The 14852-nt window shown below is 43.3% G+C and overlaps 2 protein-coding genes across 7 annotated transcripts in view; both read right to left on the bottom strand.

Annotated features, from left to right (window-relative positions):
• Positions 1-48: 48 nt before the first annotated feature.
• Positions 49-7316, bottom strand: LOC108139018. Of its 2 annotated transcripts, none has more exons than XM_041710603.1 (10): positions 6984-7316; positions 6590-6936; positions 5034-6138; positions 3713-4464; positions 2714-3517; positions 1346-1980; positions 1117-1271; positions 851-1061; positions 693-800; positions 49-629 (listed from the first exon to the last, which is right to left on the bottom strand). In XM_041710603.1, exons 1-10 carry the CDS (start codon positions 7228-7230, stop codon positions 266-268), a joined length of 4728 nt encoding a protein of 1575 aa, XP_041566537.1. In that variant the 5' UTR covers positions 7231-7316; the 3' UTR covers positions 49-265. The 2 variants fall into 2 exon arrangements, with proteins under 2 accessions (XP_041566537.1, XP_017117110.1); XM_017261621.2 differs by having other exon boundaries at positions 51-629; positions 2717-3517; positions 6984-7315.
• Positions 7317-7428: 112 nt separating this feature from the next.
• LOC108138781 (laminin subunit alpha-1) overlaps positions 7429-14852 on the bottom strand; it is a 73316-nt gene continuing 65892 nt past the window's right edge. For 3 of the 5 annotated variants that reach the window (XM_017261252.2, XM_017261256.2, XM_017261255.2), the window contains 10 exons: positions 12993-14680; positions 12679-12924; positions 12095-12601; positions 11676-11958; positions 11180-11330; positions 10464-11121; positions 8952-9570; positions 8759-8892; positions 8388-8616; positions 7429-8108 (listed from right to left, as the gene is read on the bottom strand). In XM_017261252.2, the coding sequence (XP_017116741.1) occupies positions 7954-8108; positions 8388-8616; positions 8759-8892; positions 8952-9570; positions 10464-11121; positions 11180-11330; positions 11676-11958; positions 12095-12601; positions 12679-12924; positions 12993-14680 (4670 nt within the window). In that variant the 3' untranslated portion in view covers positions 7429-7953. Of the gene's footprint in view, positions 8109-8387; positions 8617-8758; positions 8893-8951; positions 9571-9600; positions 10306-10463; positions 11122-11179; positions 11331-11675; positions 11959-12094; positions 12602-12678; positions 12925-12992; positions 14681-14852 lie in introns of those variants that run through there. The other 2 variants (XM_017261253.1, XM_017261254.2) reach the window with 2 other exon arrangements.

Below are 14852 nucleotides of genomic sequence, written 5' to 3'. Positions count from 1 at the left end.
TAATTTAAGTAATTGGTTTTTTCTTATTAACTAAGATTTAAAGTGCAAACTATACATTACTGGCAAAGAATTATGCCCACGGTTTTTTATTGATTAAATAATGATAAAGAAAAAAAGTTTTGGATAAAGCTTATTTGTATAAATTAAAAACAAGTTTAAATATTTAGATTATTATATTTTTGTATTTATATAAATGTGATACTGCAGAATAGACTTAAGTTTTTCATCTTTCATCTATTAAAAAGCTTTTGACAATTTTTTGACTCTAATCCAAAGATTTAAAGTACTTGGGACAGACACATTTTTGCTTCTTTCCTTTGGCTTTGCTTGGTGGAGTTGGCTCCTCGGCGGTATCGACAATGGGCTCTTCGGGTTGGACCTTCTCATTGCATTTGGATGTCATGAACTGGAAGAACTCGATGTTCCTCACGTGGTAGTTGAACTGGTCCTTGAACTGGAAGTAGTTGGGATACACCTTGTGCTTCAGCATGGCCAAATAGAGGCTAAGGCGCTGCTGCTCTATGAACATGCGACGACGATGCTCTTCATGATGGTTCTTCCAGCTGCGTTTGCTGATCTCCTGCTGAACCAGCAGACGTAGTCGCGGATGCAGATGGAACAGAACAGATCTAAAATGGATCAAATTAATTAATAAATAAATGTATACAGAAAAAACAGATTTAAAAACTCACTCATTGAAGCGATAGCGTTGTTTCCTAAACTTGATCGTGTCAAACTCGGAAACAAACTGATGTATCCGATCCGTATTTGCTAGCTGAGCAGGTATCTCCACAAAAATTCTACAAAATTACAACTTAATAATGTATAATATTTAATACTTTTTTAATACCTGGAATTCAGAACCATGGGAAATTCGGTCTGCTGCGGCGGTTTCTTATTAAGTGGAAAGCGTGGAAACTTCGCCAAATCCTTCTCAAACCAATCGTACTCGTTTTTCATTTGGCTATTCACCGACCTCAGCTCATTTACATCGATAAAGTAGTTGCCAGCACAAAAGTTGAATTTTCCCAGGGGCGGCACTGATTTCAGCAACTCAAATCCTTAAAAAATGCAAAGAAATTGTGTTGATTGTATAATATGACATATTTAATATACCTTTCCTTTGGCACTGCATGTTTTGGGTTTCTATGAAATACAAAGTGCGTCGTTTGGGACAAAAACAGTTTATAAACCTATTAAGTTCCTCTATCCAGTTTCGAAAAGTTGTAGACAGACTTTCGGCAAAGTTTACTTTTAAATCGATATCATCACTGGAATGAGAAAGTATTAAACAAATTCAACTCTTTAATTTCTAAATTGGTTCTCCAAGCAATTTCAAACTTACCGCACTTGTAGGTCGCACTTTGCATTCTCATCGCATCCAAACTTGCGCAGATGGGTTTGAATTGTGACCCGATCTTCAAATAAAATTAAGATCAGGTTGCTGCACTCGACCTCCACACATGTGCGGTCTATAATTTCCGAGTCCTCGGGCGATTGTTCCTCACCACTGGAGGGTGTTATTTCATCGGGAGTATTATTTCCGGTATTATTTCCGGTCTCTAATTCCGGTACTTCAGATGGCTTTCGTGTTTTGGTCCACTCATCAGAATCGGCTTCCGATGACGGAGTCTCCAGCTGAGGCTCGGATTGCTGGTCCTCAGTTAATTTTAGATCCTTAAACACCCGAACTTTCAGGTTGTCGCAGGTGAAGATCGAGGTCTCAAGATTTAGATCCACATCTGTGATGTGGCTAAAGGTGAATTGAATGCCGGCATAGACTTTGTGGTTCATAGAATAGCTGTTTGGCATATAAGTTATGTAGCCTTTCTCATCGAAAGGCTCCCCTTCCTCCTCTTCCGGCATTATGTCGCTCGTGGCTGAAATTAATTGACTGGTTGAACTGCGGCTATGAGATACACTTGCCGAGTTGACATCGCTAAATGGCAATCCATCCGGTGCATTGATAAACATTGTTTCCTGTTAAAAAAATTGTTAAAGACTTTTTTTAATTCAATAACATTGATAAACATTGTTTCCTGTTAAAAAAATTGTTAAAGACTTTTTTTAAGGAAACATAAACAACTTTTTTATGACCAAACAAATTATAGGAAATGGAATGGAACTGATTGAGTAATGAATAGTGATCTAGATTTTTTGTTAAAACATTAAAAAGAAAAGTCAGATTTATGGGCGATAAATAAATAAATAAATAAATAAATTTAATTATCTGGCTACAGGCTACAAAATTCAAATTTGTGCATTTCATATTAAAATAAAATAATGAATCCTAATATTAAGAACAATGCATATTAAATTTCATAATTTAATATAAAAATATTTAAACAAATGTGGCAAGTGTTAGATTTAAAATAGATCCAAATTGTTTAAGCTTAAAATTTTCAGATATTAAAAACTATTCCCAAAAATTGTCAAATATTTTCATAATTAAAATAACTAAAAACTAACTAACAATAAATGAAAACCAAAGAGAAAAATTAAAAATGGAGTATAAAATACTAGCATTTTGAAGCTAGTATAGTAAGGTGACCAAAAAAAACAAATAAGAATTTAAATGGAATTAATGTAATGAACAGTAATATAGAATTAGGTGTTTACGAATAGAGTGAACCAAACGGATTTACTATCAACTAAATACGATAATAGGCCATAAATCAATTGGATATCCCAGTACTAGATTTTAATGAAATACCACCTTTCCACTCATTAGGGAGCTATCTCTAACGGCATTAGCATGAGAGCTGCTCGAACTGATTTCAATATCGATTTCGTCGACCTCCGTGCCGGGATCCCAGCCCACAGCGGTGCCCGAAGTGATGACCGTGCCGTCGTTGTGGTAGCACCGCAGCTCCTCCGCCGTCCAGATCATCTTGACTCCGTCATCTCGCATGGAGTAGGACTCGTTGGCGAAGTAGTCGTGCCACTCGGTGTTCCGGAAGGGCTTGCCGCACCAGATCTTGCCATCCCTTTGCACATGCACCACACTGCCCAGCGACGTGGTCAATTTGAGGTAGCGGTAGCTCAGCTTGTACAGTGCCATGATGAACTCGAGGTAGGTTAGCTCAAACTTAATGCTTTCGAACAGGGCAGCCTGTTGGCTCTTGATCAGCTGGCTCCTCAGTCCAGCCAAAGTGGATGCCTTGGAGGGCAAACTCTTCTTGGAGCCAACACTTTGGGTCGATGGCTGCAGGTTGGAGTCCAATCCGCCCACACTGCGGCTGGTGGATCGCTTTTGGGACAAATTCTCCCGGCTTCTGTCCTTTCTCTTGGGCTCCCGAAGTGGCTTATAACTGGAGTAGGTGGACTGCGTGGAGCATGCGTTGATGAATTCCGAGTTCATTTCCTCCTCCTCCTCGTTATCAGCACCCGTGAGGCTGTATAACTGGTACACCTCGCCGTTGTAGCGCATGATCACTATGGTGTCGGTCTTCTGGTAGAACACTATCACACAACCATAAGGCGTGCAAACGCGTCGGGTCTCATTCAGATCATTTTCCTGTGCGTAGATTAGGTAAATCGATTAACATTTAAAGTATATATTTTAAGGTAGTTAAAAAATACTACCCGTATATTTTCTATTCTTGTTTTTAATGGATCAAGAAGAAAAGCTAAGACTTAATTTTATGCACAGTCAATGTTAATCATTTAAAAATATACTAGTTTCACAGCGTTTAAAATAATTTAGTCTTACCTGATATTGCCAATGGTGCTCCGTATGGGTGTCGTGGCAGAAGGTGCTCAGGCCGTTGGGAAAATTCAGGACTGCCTTGGTGCATTCACTTTGTTTGGGCAACACCCGGACACTGATGCCGTTCTTCGAGGAGATCCGCACAGTGGCATCCGTGGCAGTGACTCCAAGGGGATCGCCGGCACTCCGGAAATGCACCTGCTGGCCGCCAATTTCGACGGCCAGACATTTGTTCATCTGGCGGAAATTCCAGCGCTCTTCGTAGAGCACAATCCGCCCCTCCTCGAAGAAGTACTTCGATGTCTTGGACTTTACTGTCTGCCGGGTGTCGTCCAGATTATAGCCTTCCAGCATCGGATGCCTTGGAGGAAGTCCTACGAAATAATGTGATCCCTCTTTTGATACCAATCCAGATGCCTTCGGCTGCAAAACGGAAGTGGTCAGAGACTTTCCAGACTGTTGCGTGAATCTTGTTGATGGTCGAGTCTTCTCTTGAATTATGGAGGATTTGCGGCCAATGGACCGCGTGTCCTCTTGATCCTTCTTATCCTTCGTTTTGGACAGCTGGCCTTTGATCGATTTGGGCCGAACAAAGACCTTGGGATCGATAAGGACACGATCGTTGTCTTCATCGCATCTGATCATCATTGGGTCGAAACCGGAAATAACTTCGGCGCTCTCAGTATCGCGTGATATATAAAAACTATCCTGAATCTCGGTGAACTTTTGCGGGGTGACCAAGTCGTTGAGGAAATCTTGTATATAGGGAAATATAATCCAATTAATATAAACACACAGAAGTGAAAGAATAGGGCATAGTTCGTGAATCGTAACAAAAATAAACTTATGAAAAGAAATTTTATGGGTCATTCGGCAAACCGAAGTTTATATACCCTTGCAGGTATTGCAAAATTTAAATATTTTGTAAATATCTAAATTTCCAAGTATTCGCGTATATGTTAAAACAAATGCAGCTATAATGACTTAAATTCAATTATTCAGTCGCTTCTATGGCAGCTATATGATATTTTCCGAATTTAATAAAATCAAAAACGTTATTCGGAATAATTAAATTATTACTTTGTCTTAGTTTTAAGCCCAATTTGCAAATTTTTTTATTAAGGGGTACAACATGCTTTTTTTTTTACAAAATTTGATTAGGACGAATTTGACTATTACAATTTATCGTAAAAAATTTGATAACAGAAAGGTTTTGGGTTGATTTTTTACCTCGCTAAGAGGTGTTTCTGATTCATACTTAGAAAAGCCTATTTTATCATAATAAATTGCCTTGTGTAATCTATGTTGATATATTAATACTTACAATTCATTTCGTACAGGGTGAAGTCCCTGAAGCAAAGACGTGTGGGAATCACAGTTTGTTTCTCCTCCTCAAATACCTCGTTCAGGGATCGTCGAAAGGTGTATAGATGTACATTGGGTTGCACCTCCTCCACGCTGAAGTCGTCGTAGTCCTTGACCAACTGAATAATCCGCTGCATCACCGAGTCATCCGTGAGATAAAGTTCGGCGTATTTGGGCAGATAGATGGGTTCCAGGGCGCCTGCGTAGGGCGCACATGCCAGTGAGTGATTTATGTAGCCGGAAGTGAAATAACGCCGCAAGAGGTTGTACTCCAAGCAGGCGTGGTAGACGTTCCTCATCAGGGACTGGTCCATATATGACAGAATGCTGGACAGCAGAGCATTGGCCTGCTCCACGAACAATCGATCGTTCTTGTTCAGCTTCACGATGCTTTTGAAGGAGTTCGCATACACTTTGACCTTGTCCAGCACTCGCGTTTGCACAGAGGGCGTGGGATTGGCCAGGAGCAGGACTTCCGTTTCGGTCATCAGCTCCTTGGGATTGCCAAAAGTGCTCATCAGCGACTCCATGTACAGATAGACGGTGGCATCATCCGGTCGCGAGACCGGCATCTGGGCCTTGAGGTAGTGCCCCTGAATGCTCAGTGATTCGACGATGTGAAATGATTCCTGCAATGACAGTGAGGGATCCATCTTGACGTTGGTCTCCTTGTAGGGCTCCACGTAGTACATGCGGTACCATTCCCTCAGCGTTTCCACATCGTACATGTACCAGCTCAGCTGATCGAAGACATCATCGGTGAATTTGGCCGCCATGCAGGCCGACATCTGGGGCAGTTGCTGCTGAAAGATGCCCACCGGCTTCAAGGGAGTCCTCTTGCGGAGCGAATGGATGTCCCGCTGGATTATGGCCAGTGCCTCCTGGAGTTTCTGTTCGCGCCGAGGACGAGGCACCAGTACATCGTAGGCACTCTCCTGGGGCATAAAGTGGACGATCGCACGCAGTGGCTGACCGTTGGCTAGTAGCTTCTTGTAGAAGTTGTTGTCCATTTGACCCACGATCAGGACCAGCATTTTAGTAAACAGCGGATTGTCTCTAATGTACTGAATGGCAATGTTTTCAGTTAATGTAGATTTAAATAAGTCATCTATACATTAAAAAAAAAAAAAAACTAAGGCTACAGTACAATTTATTATTTAAAATGGTAGAATATAGACTTGAACCAAATTCACAACTGTTGTGTCCTAAACAGCAATGAGTTCGCAATCTATTAATGTTGCTTATTTAGGGCACACCAGAATAAATTATTTTGCAGTCTGCTCATTCTTTTCAAAATATATCACTCATACGTACTGTTGCCTTGGATCATGTCGTACTTTTAACTTTTACAAAGATTTTAAGACCTTTGCGCAACGCGAAAAATGTAATATACCTTTTTTTTTGTTTTCGATTAAAATATATAAAATATAAAACATTAAACATTCTTTTTTTTCCACCCTAATACATATAGATGACTTATATTTGGTTTGTGTTTGATTTGATGCCTGATCTTACCTCTCGCTTGGAAGCCGGCAGTCCTTTTCCAACTTTGTGATGTTCCTTGGCTGTGACGGATGTGCAGCGGATCTTCTCCAGGCGACCCTTGTCGCTGGACGACTTTCCAGTCTTGGGCTTGGCTGTGTCTTCTCCGCCCTTGGCATCGGGGGCACCCTTTTTTTTGGCACCCACTGACGATAGGTTCTTGAGGATAGCGGGTACATTACGTTGCCAATAGGCGTGCAGATCGAAGTTGGCCTCCGACTCGATATTCTTGGTTATCAAATCAAACTCGTCGATACAGTCCTGAATGCATTTCAGAGCAACGTCTACCGGATCTAATGGCCTTATATTGCCCAAATCACCTGTAAGATATTTTTGAGTGCTTTTTGCTGGGAAAAGTTTTACTTACTATTCCTTTTAGCCTTCAACTTTTGTTCGTTCTGAAAGTTGGCTTCCACTACTTCCTTATCCAGGTCGATGACAAAAACGGCCCGACGAGATCCACTGACCACCCGCCTCACGAACTCATCCCGCACTGCACTCAATCCGTTGTCGTAGAAGTTAACACAGTAGATATATGCACCCAGATCGACCACGGAAGTCAGCACGGATCTTCGTGTCCGTCGACTGCCCCGCGCGGATTTGTTCACACTCATAATGTGGATTAAAAAATATGTATGTAATGCTTGTATGGAGAATCTAGAAAATTATGATTTACAGCCGGTGAAAGTAAACTCACAGAAAAAATGCCAAATCAAAATCAAAGTGTTAAGAATCGCGGAAAAAAAGGATTTTTTAAATTTTGGACAAGGAAAATAAATAATATTCCCGCTTTAAAAGTTTCATTAAAGTAATAAGGTTTTATTTCGTTTATTAAGATGGGAATAATACATGTATGTATGTGCTATGATAAATATACAAACTAAATGGCATTTCTATGTACAAATGAAAATAATGGAGATTATGGCTACTTAAGTGAATTTTCGTTGCGCACTGTACAAAACAGGAGATTCGTAGAACACAAATTTTTTAGTAAGTTGTATGCAAAATGAAATACAAACTCAAAGCCTCTTTTAAAACATAAAATAAATAATGGACAAAATAATAAACTCTATAAATAGGCGAAATAAATTATGAATCAGATTGCGAAGTACAAAATGCAGTCACTGGCAATTTAAACATTGTAGTTAAATATACAAACATTCAAGTCTAATGCTATTAGTAATCCTAAACTTATATGGCAGTGAAGGGCTATGAATAACTGGCTCTAAACTCGTTATTGATCACAATACATTTGGAAAAAGTTTCGGTGTGGCGTCAACAGGAACCAGAAGCGCCCGGAAAGCGAAAGCGAAACCGGAAGTCGGGCAGTCATCACTCTAGCTGTCATCGCTGGACACGAGGCACTCGCTGAGGAGCACGTTCCTCAGATCCTCCATGTCGATCCAGTCGCGCCTCTCGTTCCGGATGGAAACGTGCCGGATGCAGCCCTTGAAGTTCTCCCGCGACATCAGTGACCCACTCGGAGCAGTCTCTGAAATAATATAAAAATATGAGTTCAATTTTTTATTAAAAATGGAATTTTTGAAAAAAAAAAGATAACTTAAATATATACCCTTTGAGAATGTTATATCTTAAATGTTTAAAATTTGTTTTATACTCGTACTTTTTGTTTGTTAATTTCTTAATTCTTCTTGTCGGAAAACTGAAGAAAAATAGTAAAATTTTCGGTTTTTAAACTTTAAAAAATACGCCAATTAATCTAACAATCTTTTTTTTTATAAGTCTCCTAATTAGTTTTAAAAATACGTACCTGGCAGACCGCCAATATAAAGTGGAGACCGGGTTTGCATCTTTCCTGCATTCCGCTGATTTCCCACACTGATTACGGCCGGCAATTGATCGATTCGCAACACAATTTGCTCTCCATCGTAGAGAGCTGAAATATTGTGCCATTTATTGTCGCACAGGGCATATTTTGTCGGCAGTGATGATTCCACGCGTAGGGGCGCTCCGTTGCCAAAATCGCAGGAGAATATAATCTATTAAGGAAAAATCAAGTAATAAAATCGAAAACCTTTCTACTTTTGAAATTGGATAAAAAATAACACTGGCTTACATCGTTTAATTGAACAAAAATTTGAGCAATAATTAATAAGTATTTTAAATTTGATTTCGGCTTACATTGCCATTATGCAGCTCCAACGAAAGGGCTGGGAATCCATTTGGATCAGAGACACTCAGCAGAATTCCCGACAGTTCCGAAGTTCTAAATTCCGTTTCCAAGTCCAGGTACTTGCCCACATTAAAGTTTTTCTCTACGAAAAGGGGTAAGTATTTATATAGAATCCCAAAGTGTCTTGGCAAGAAAACTCACTGTAAATGGCATAGGCATCGCCGGGGAAGTAGCTGCCCCTTTCGACAGTGGGAAAGCACTGACCCACATTGGAGTGCTTCCCTGGTCGGGCCAGATCCTGGGTGTTGTTGTTGACGCTGACCCGACGGAGGCAGCCCTTGAAGGGCTCCAGACGAACATACAGATCCGAGGAGACCTTGACCGGAGACTGGGGCAAACCACCAACTAGGAGCAACTGTGCGGCCCCAATCTTCTTGGGCAGCTTCATTTGGGCGGAGGTCTTCTGGTCCGTGCGACCAATCTCCACGGACATAGTGACCTTGCGATCCTGGCAGCTAACCGTCACCCGATGCCATTCGCCATCGTTCAACTTGGCTGTCAGCTGGAGCTCCTCGCGCCGACGACCTCTGACCACCAGGACCAGTTGTCCGTCCTTCAGGATGAGGGCCACATAGTGCTTCGGCTTCTCCTTGCTTCCAGGGGATAGGTACAACATGCCATTCGGATAGAAGGAGCGGAAATCGAAGCTCAGATGGAAGTTGCGCTGCCAAAAGTGACGCTCCGGCAGTTTCAACTGCGAATAGCTATAGATATCATCTCCGAATTTAAAGGCATTCGGCTCGTAGGAGTAGCTGCCAATCTGCAATAAAACAAACCGATTATGACCAGTACCCACAGTGTTTCCTATTGGAACTCAACTCACCCCGACGACTTTGTGTTAGTTTCTGAGCTTTTGCGTAGCGATCTCAGCGATTGTGAGTAATTCAAAGGAGTAAAAACTTTGCCATGATTTTGTTTGTTTTTTTTGTTATAAAAAATGTTTTATTTGGGTAGATGTGATAACAATTTAATGTCCAAATGTTAATTGTATGATACATTCGTGAAGGCAAAAACGTACACAAAGCGTTGATGAGTGATGTGTATGATTGATTTGAGTTTGGTGCATCTTACGAACTAAGTTGTGATCTTTGAAGCTTATTAAATAGCAGAAAAGTCGTATGAAACATTTACAAAATTGCAAATGTGTTTAAAAAGATAATTATTAACTAAAAATAAATGGTTTTGTTATCTGAGGGCCAAGCTTAAAGCTAAATCAGTCTGCCCACAAGAGCTAAATAAAAGTGCTCAACAGGATAAATCTCCTTTTGAGATCATGCACTTGTGGGCCCACTTTCCCAAGAACTGAGGTTATATATCTTTGATGACGATTGGTTATATTAATCCACATGTAGACCACATAGAGAGTAGCTTGTTTGGTTAGCTTTTGTTTTTTTTTGTTTAGGCGAAATTAGTATACAAATGAGCTTTCTTGAAGCGCAGCGCTTGAAGCTTTTAGCGTAGCCGCTTTTGACATAATTGCTTAGCAACTAAAATCCTATAAGAACAAAGAGAAACGTTTGAGTTATGTAGAGTTAGGCAGCCACATATTTACATGCAGTGGATGATGATGGACAGTAAACCTCCCTTACGATCTTCACTACCCATCCAACCAGATCCAAGAAAAAGGCAATCCCTAGGGACTTAGGCACTTACCCGCTTGCAGCCTTCGGGCGAGGCCGTGAAACTCTTTCCAATCATGGGCTCCGTTTTGAGCAGGACATCGTAGAGTCCTCCCTTGAGACTGCCCATCAGAGGACCATTGCGTCCTATCTGCACGTTGGCGAAGGTCAAAGCGTCGTTGAAGTTCATGGTTCGGTTGTTGAACACCACATCGCGGATGGCTCCCTCCAGATTGACAAAGGTTGGCGCCAACGGTGTGTAGCTTTCATGGGGCGGTGCTCCGCCAATGTACAGGCCACCCGCATCCCGGGGAAGACTAACCACCGTGGGATTGCCACCCAAGGCGCGGGTCTCCTGCAGCTCATCGTCCACCATCAGCTCCAGTTTGCGACCCGTTTTGATCAGATTCACCACATGGAACTCCCCGTCGTTGAACTGACTGGAGTTCGAGGACATCTTGATGAAGCTGCGACCCGAGTTGACCCACACATGCAGCTGACCGTCCACCAGGCTGATCGAGAAGTTGCCCTTGATGTCCTTGGCATCGTAGTCGGCCAGGATCTCGGGTGGATAGGCGGCCAGGAGCAGCAGGCAGTCAGGCTGAAGGGTGCGGAACACCAAGGCGGTGTTGGAGCGCTTTCGCAGCGATTGCGATGGCAGCTCCAAATAACCATTGCCCGAGAAGCCAGCCCTGAAAATGATTTAGTTTGTAGTAAATACTTCTAATGTATAAAAAGTTCGCTACCCACTTGGTAATCATGTCCTTGCAGGAAGGCTCCACGCCATAGAAGCTGGAACTCTCCAGGGGATCATACGTCTCGCCATTCACCTGGACATCCTTCATGCAGCCCAGGAAGGGATTATCAGCTCCAGGTGCTTTGCTTGTGCCCGAAGTGAAACCTGTTTAAAGTACGTAAAAAATATACTTAAGACTTGCTATAGTGGTCAAAAAAACAAAGAAAATCTAAATATATATACTAAATTGAAATATTTTTTGGCTTTAGTTATTTTAAATATGTATAAAATGACTAAATTGGTTTGTATTATTTCTGACTATTTTCAAAAAAGATGTAAATATATAAAAATGAAAATAAAATTAAACATAATTTAAATTTATTATTTTTAACATTAAATCATGCAATTAATTGTGCAATATAGTTATTAATTATATTAATGTTTTGTATAATTTAAATATAAAATTATACTTTTCTATGTGTTATATTTAAATCAATATCAAATCATTACCTGGTGGAACACCGCCCAAGTAGTAGACTGCCTTGGAAAGATCGGGCAGCAAGTGAATGTTGACGGGTAGAGTGGGTGCTCCGGAAATTGGTCGATCGTTGTTAACTCGTAGCATTCCGTTTTCAGTGCTTCGCTTGGCCGAGAACTCCCGTGCAGCCTCGATCTTGATCCACTGGCCCACATTGTACTTCTTGGTGGTGTTGATCTCCAGCTTGGACTCGTCGCCATAGTCGATGCGGAACATGATCCGGCCACGGCTCAAAGTTACCGACACCGAGCGGTTCTGCAATTAAATGATTATAAATGATTATAAATTTAATTAAATAAACAATTTTGATAAGAGAAGGGAAATTTAGAAACAACAATATATACATCAAATTATGCAATCATTTGGAACTTCTTTAAATAACTTCACTCACGTTCTTGTCATCAACCGCCAAGAAGAGCAAGGCATTCTCGTCCAGCGTGCGGAAGGTCATCTGCACGGAGAACAGATTCTTACGAGTGGGTCGTGGTCGGGTCTTCATCAGCTGGGCATAGCCCAAGCCATTGAAATGGCGGGCAGTGGATGAGGCGGAGGACTCCTTGGCTCCCACCATTGATCCACCGCAACTGCCCTCGCTGGCCACAAAATTCCACAGACCCAGCGGCTTGTTGTCCACCTCCACCTGGTGCACCACCACATTGAGTCCCGGTGTGAACTGCAGATCCTTCGATGCGAATCCACCCAACGATATCCGATCGTTTCGCGACTGATAGAATCGAGTGTGCTCCGTGTCGGTGGATCCGGTGATGGTCACCGGATTGGCCGGTGTTAGCTCACCGTAGTTGTTCATTCGACGCACCATCACACTGCCCAGATTGAGGGTCCTGTTGGCCTCCACATGGTACCAGGCATCATCGTACTTGGGATCCCGCGTCTGCACCTAAATACAAAAAAATATAAAAAAATTAATATTAATGATAAATACAATATACTTTCAATTAATTTCAAAAGACTTACCACCATGGGATGTGTAACGGTGGCGGTGGTGCCTCCAAGATTCCACACCAGGCGCACCCGACGCTTGTGAAGCTCTAGGGTAATATGACGCCCCTCGCTGCTCTCCAAGTGGATCAGGGGAGAACTCTCCAGATGATTGGACAAAGCAAAGCTCATACGAAGCTTGTTCGAGGTACTCAAGCCATAAGAAGCGGGCAGGTAGGATCGACTGCATTTAGGACCCAAAGACTCCAGGGAGACATCGATCTGTAAGAGGGATTTCCAGTTAAGGTAAGTAAGGTTTTAAAATATTAAAGAGACTTTGAATTCATTACCGCTTCTGCCGCATGCCTGGCCTTGGCAATCTGGTCCCTGAGCTGCTGCAGCTGCTCTGCCATGCTGTTGTTCCAGGCCTCGAACACCTGCTGATCCTTTTCGGCCTGCTGCTCCAGGTAGCTCAGGGAGACATTGGCCAGTCGAACGTTGGTCTGGGTTAGCGATATATTCTCCTGGGCCATGCCCAGTTTGATTTCCCAGTCGGGTTCCAGGTTGGAGAACGAGTTGCGCATGTTCTGAATGGACTGCTGCATCTCCTTGGCCAGACGCAGTTCGGCTCGCATTTGCTCCCCGGTTCTCTCGGCCATTTCTAGGCTTTCTTTGGCCTGCCTTCGGGCTGATCCCTCCGCGAGACCCTGCAGATGTCCGGATATGTTGTTCGTACGCAGTCCGGAGTCAAAGATCGTAGCCTTGATGCCCTCCACCTGCTGCTCCTGCCGATGCAGTTTGTCCTTCAAGACATTGGATTTATGCATCTGCTTGAGGGCTTCCTGCTGCAGTTGTTGTGATCGGTTCAGCGAGTGCTTGGCTCGATTGATCATGGAGCTGCCATCGCTGGGATAGAGCGTCCTCTGCGCCTCGTACACCCGCTCCTTGGCCAGAATCGAAGCTTGCCGGGCATCGTCGATGGCCTTGGTTATGTTGCTGTGGGCAGAACTGGCCAGCATGGCTATCCGCGCTCCATTCCGGGTGGGTTGGAACTGGCGGGCATACTCATTGGATCGGGCCAGCAGGTGATTGGCATGCTTCTCCGCCTTGGGCAGCCAGTGCTTGCGAACCTCTCGCTGCTGCTCGGATTTTATCCCCAGTGTGGTATTGAGCAGCACCCGTGAGCCATCCAACTGGTTCAGTTGTCCATTGAGCATTATGTGCCGCTGGATTGTCAGCCTCACCAGACCTTCACCCTGCTCCAGATAACCCGGATCGAGGTGGTCGGAAATCCGCTGGTTAAGATCATTCAGCTCTTGGTGCGATTCACCCACATAGGCACTTAAGTTGCGCACATGCTCGAGGATATCCTCTGCTTCGCTCTCCACCTCCTCGATGCGATCCACCTGGAGTCGCATGTCCACCACCCGGTGATTCGTCTGGTTCAGATCACGCCAGAGCATCTCCAGCCGGCCCCTCTCGTCGAAGGCCGCATCCGAGGCATTGCCCATGGCGTAGAAGAGCCGCCAGGCGCAGTCGGTGGTGCTGCGGATGCCCTGGACCAGTTGGTCGTGCTCCCGAATGGCCTGCAGGTAGAAACGGGCCTGTTTCAGCGCCGTGGGCAGGCTCAAATGATGGGCACTCTTGCCATAGCCCCGCAAATCCGAGACGGTTTGCAGGATCTCGCCTCGGACCAAGCCCACACCATGCTGTTGGACCAACGCATCCTCCCTCATCGATTTCAAGGCAAACTCCCGTTTTCCTATGGTGCTCACTGCTTTGCGAGTCTGGAACTTAAGATTTTCGGCATGCGCCTCGAGCTTCAGGATATCAGCCGAGTCGTAATTCTCTAGACGACGCTTGGTCTGGCTAAAGTCCCAGTGGCGTCTATTCCACTCATCATAGGCACCTTCGTACTCTGACAATTTGCGGTACGGTGCCGGAATACCAGTCAAATCCATGTTGTGCATTCCGCGGCGCAGCTTGTGACCCACCAATTCCACATAGTCCAGGAGCAGCAGGGTGCAGTTGTCGCAAACTATTGGAGGATATTAGGAACAAGTATAAATTAGTTATCATTACGATTCAATAGGTGTATTTATTTAATGTACATATTTAATACGTTTATTTAAAAATATGGCCACACCCACAAATTTTGAAAATCTGTCATGTCCATCTGCCACTTAGTTATTGTGCCGTATATGTAAATT

The sequence above is a fragment of the Drosophila elegans genome, unplaced genomic scaffold, assembly GCF_018152505.1.
Source record: "Drosophila elegans isolate 14027-0461.03 unplaced genomic scaffold, ASM1815250v1 contig_814, whole genome shotgun sequence".
NCBI lineage: Eukaryota > Metazoa > Arthropoda > Insecta > Diptera > Drosophilidae > Drosophila > Drosophila elegans.
Note: the sequence above shows the minus strand (reverse complement) of the source record. Positions and strands in the feature narration are given on the sequence as shown.